Source organism: Centruroides vittatus, unplaced genomic scaffold (genome assembly GCF_030686945.1).
Source record: "Centruroides vittatus isolate TY-2023 unplaced genomic scaffold, ASM3068694v2 contig_651, whole genome shotgun sequence".
NCBI classification, from domain to species: Eukaryota; Metazoa; Arthropoda; class Arachnida; order Scorpiones; family Buthidae; genus Centruroides; species Centruroides vittatus.
In genome coordinates this window covers 1,250,964-1,255,812 of record NW_027122405.1, presented here as the reverse complement: position 1 = coordinate 1,255,812, position 4,849 = coordinate 1,250,964, and the positions used below count along the sequence as shown (strand labels likewise).

At 32.7% G+C, this 4,849-nt stretch overlaps 1 protein-coding gene across 1 annotated transcript; it reads left to right on the top strand.

The window, feature by feature from the left end:
* The first annotated feature begins 3,524 nt into the window (after nt 1-3,524).
* LOC136979843 (very long chain fatty acid elongase 6-like) lies at nt 3,525-4,334 on the top strand. Its single transcript, XM_067275867.1, has one exon. The coding sequence runs from the start codon at nt 3,525-3,527 to the stop codon at nt 4,332-4,334; it is 810 nt and encodes a 269-aa protein (XP_067131968.1).
* The last annotated feature ends 515 nt before the right edge of the window (nt 4,335-4,849 follow it).

The window sequence follows — 4,849 nt, the reverse complement described above, 5'->3', positions numbered from 1 at the left end:
AGAAATTCGAAAAAGTTATTTAAATGCTAAGTTTTAATTAAAATAATCTTCTTAGGCTTCTTGTAAGTTAAAGAAAATGTTTTATTTGAGATATTTCTTTTCCGGTACATAGTAAATGATTAAAACTTTATGAATCGTTTCTATTTTACCTACATACAATTCATATCCTCTATCAATTTACATCATCTTGCCCCCCCTTACCCATTGGCTGGCGTCGTCCTTGACTTGCAGTTAGTCCTAACTAGATTCAACAGAATTTTTCTGTGTAACTTATACTCGTTGGCCAATGCCGTCATTGAAACTATCCTCACTTCCTCAGCGGTTTACTTACAACTAAATTAAACACCAAAACACTTGCTGAGCTTACTGCAATTTAATATTCAAACGCTTTCAGCCTATTTTTATAGGCTATCCTCAGGAACTATAATTTCCTGAGGATGGCATATAAAAATAGGCTGAAAGTGTTTGAATATTAAATTGCACTAAGCTCAGCAAATGTTCTGGTGTTTAATTTAGTTGTAAGTAAACCGCTGAGGAAGTGAGGATCATACAATTTTATTTTTATGTTAATTATGTGGGAAAATATTTTAGCCAAAATAAATGTTGTAAATAACTAGTTACAGAATAAATCACAAGACATTTTTCGCTCTTCTGAATCATTAAATGGACTAGTATCTTTATTCAACATTTTAGAAATAATCGGTATGATAGTATCATGTTGGAATGCAAACAAAAATGTGAAGAGTTGGGAATCGATTAAATATCCAAGATGAAGCGAAAACGCAAAAGAAAACTGTTACCTGGAGAAACAGAAGAAGGAACTATACTTTCAAGTCAGGATGAATTAAAACATTTGTTTTATGAAGTTGTTGACAATATTATATTCCAACTAGGTAATCGATTTAAAAATATGCGTTCAATATCATCGATTTTTGATTTTTGAAATGGAAAAAATTTGGTTACTATGCTATAGTAGATTTTAAAAAGCTGCAGCCGACTGTTGCATTGTATATAGTGCAATTGGATGCTTTTAAAGTCAAGCAAAAATAATATTTAAAAATTTGATATCTTTACACCATTTACAAATATTACAGAGAATGGTTAAGTGGGATCTCTGTGAGTCTTATCCCGACATCAGTATTGCATTAAGGATAATGCTTACTCTGCCCGTGACTGTTGCTTAAGGTGAGAGAAGTTTCGGTAAATTAAAAATCATTAAGAACTATTTACGTTCTACAACGTCCCAAGACAGATTGAGTAGTTTAAATTTATTATCTGTAGAAAATGATATTTTTAAAGAAACTGATTTTGAGGAAGTTATAGATAAATTTGCAAATCTGAAGGCAAAAAAAGTTCATCTTGTTTAAGTTTATTTTGTGATTGTTATTCAAAAGATATTAGTTAATATTGTGAACGTTCATCAATCTATGTTAATTATAACATATCAGATTGATACAGAGGTTATTCTTGGTATGTTTGTATATAATTAACATTTCTGACTTCTCCTTTAGTTTGGTCTTTAGCAGTTACAAGCAGCGTTGCGTGTTAAAAAATGAGATGTTTTCTGGTAATGCAAACATGACTGCTGTGTACTTTTTCTACCGATATCGTATTCGTGCTCCTTGGTAGTGTAGGTAGATTACGAGATGTGTAGCTGATGTTTTTACTGATTCTACTTTCATAAGCTGGTATGAGAGGTATTTCATAAATAACTGCGGCTCTATTCCTATTTATAGAGTCGTTAGCATGGCGTTAGGTCTGTTTGGGCTACTACCTTTCTTTAGGGTTTGGAATCGCCTAGGCGTGCGATTTCCACCCTGTTTTGTTATAACGAACTTTCATAACGGAAAAGTCGTTAGGATCGGCGGTAGAAACGACCGTTAGGAACTTCGGTGGGAAGAACCGTTGAGTTTCAAATCGTCGACCGACGGACGATTGGCCAGCGGGAAGTGACCGTTGGCGGCCGTTGCGGGAACATTCAAATTTGATTGGAGCAGGGTTCGAACGCCGTCGACTATTTAAGTTCGGATCAGATCGGACCAAAGGGATCGTCGTTATCGAAGTGCTAACTAACTCTCTCGTTGGACGTTACGTGGTTTAGTACGGACTTGTTCCTGACTCGGAGGTTTTGTAATTACCGGTCTGTTTGTTCGTAAGGAGTTCTTTCGACGAATTCGTACGGGAATAGTCGGTTGTTGTTCAGACTAGTGTTTGTGCATAATTAATTGTAACTCTAATTTGGATTATTTTGTACATTTACTGTAAATATAAAATTTGTGTTTTTTGTCAAACCGACTGAGTGGTTAATTTTGAACATTACTCTTTCTATGTGCTATCTAGATGATAATTTGATTGTTACTATAGCTTACAATTTTAGTGCACAAATATATTATGTTCGCAACACGTAATAACAGGTTTTCGATGATTTACGTACAAGGAGACGAACGGACCTTCGAGTCTCCGATTCGAACGAGACTTAGCCCTAAACCCAAACAGCTCTTTGTCCAACTATTAGGACCTCCTCAAACGTTTAGAAAAAACGGGCTACTGAAAATTTAGTGTCAAATTTTCGCTTTTCTTCGTAATTTCGATAGCCGAATATATAAGATACTAAGCACAGTAGTTACACGATGTAGATCGAACCGCTGTAAGTTTAGTTTTTTTTGCAAATGTGTAACAGAATTATTTTATTATTTTATTGTGCTATTAGAATTATTCTTATTGTTATCGTTATACCTCACATTTAAAGCTTATAAAACAAGATTAAAAACCCTGACATAATTTTTGTTTAGGGAAAACGAAGTTTCTGTAGATTTAACTCTTTTATGTCGTTAAATAAAATGTTTATTAAATGGCCGTCTTTTTGTTAGACCAGTATGAATTTAATGGATCGTGTACATTGATCCCATTAATTGATTATACAGTTTACTGAAGTATGTTTCTGATAGAACTCGTAAAACACGAATCAACTGTGGTTGGCAATCGTAATCATCGAAATAACTATAAACTTTAACCGTAATTTAACAGCTGATTAATTTCTGAAACGTTTTTTCTAACATTTTCCGTGACAAACGCTAATCTCAAATCCGTGTCTTAATTCATCAACTATTTTTTCTAATAAGTTTACATTCTCAAAGTGTCTTTTCTGAAAAGTGTCTTTTCTCTTCTCAAAGTTGTCTTTTCTGAAAAGTCTTCTGGTAATAATTAGTATGTTTCGAAAATGTTTAAATTCTGTTTAATAAATTGTGTGATATTTAAGAAATGTTTTTCGAAATTTTGAAAAATTTAAGCAGTTAAACTACTGCTTACAAACTACAGTCACTCCCTTAAATAGTGGAAAGAACTGTAAATATGAAATCTTATGCACTAAATTAAATTTATGAAAAAAGAATTAAATTGTTTATGGGTGATATAATCTTGTAGTTTCTACTATGTTTCTTGTAAATAATTTTAATTAACACAAATAAATTTAATGATATTCTGATATAGATTATTTTTTTCCAGAATAAAATAATAACTTCAATATGAAATTACTCAACATAAGCAAACCTGTTCTGGATCCTTATCCATTTGAAACTAATATAGATATAGAATTTATGAGAAGATTCCTTCGGAATTATTGGCATTATTCAGTCTACACTGCTGCCGTCTACCTGATAATCATCTACTTGCTTCGAGAATACATGAAATCCAGACCTGCCTTCGAACTCAAACGTGCTTCTTTCGTGTGGAATGGAATCCTCGCTCTATTTAGTATCGTCTCGACTTTAAGAGGATTTCCAGGAATGGTTTTCATATTTCGCCATTATTCGTTCTATAATATCGTTTGCAATAAGTCGCTTGCAGTACAAACACCGCAATTGATATTTTGGGGTACATTTTTTCTGTTTTCAAAGGTGTGGGAATTGGGAGATACTGTTCTGATTGTACTGAGAAAAAGAAATCTGATGTTTCTGCATTGGTATCACCATGTCGTAACTTTAATTGCAATGTGGTATGCAACATATAAGGAAGCGTCTTTCGGATTTCTACTCGGTTATACAAATGTTTTCGTGCATTCTTTTATGTACAGTTATTTTGCTCTAAAATCAATCGACATGAAGATTCCTGTTAAATATGCCATGTTCATCACGGCCATTCAAACTTTACAGATGTTATTCGGTGTTCTTGTTTCATTCTGGATATATTGGCTTCACTTAAATAATTATGAATGCCACACTCCTAAAGAGAGTCTGGAAATCTTTTTCGTGGTGTATTTATCATATTTGTTTTTATTTAGTTACTTGTTTTATAATTCTTACATAAAACCTCGTTCTAGTAAGAAGCACGACTAAAAATCATACCTTTCTTAAGAATAACGTATGTATCCGAAATGAGTAATGGCCTATGTCTATTGTTTCCTTAAAGATATTTAAATAAATTGACTAGTATAATTACAGTATTGTAATTTATATTGTAACAGTATAAAAATTCCTTAAATAAAAAATACATTTAAAAAATCAATTTACATGGATTTTCCATGTTGGAAAAATCCACTAGGAATAAAAACAGGTTCGAAAAAAGCAAGTGCAAATGTGAATTAACTATGTAAAATCATGTGATGCATGCAGTCTGGAAGCCACCACCCCCGTTTGCTATCATGTGACACGATGTTTATTTTAGTCTTACATTGTTCCCATACTTTATAGAGTTTCCAATTAGTTTAATTGGATATGACGAGCATATAAGGAAGCTTCTTTCGGATTTCTACTCGCTTATAGCAAATGTTTTCGTGCATTCTTTTATGTACAGTTATTTTGCTCTAAAATCAATCGACGTGAAGATTCCTGTTAAATATGGCATGTTCATC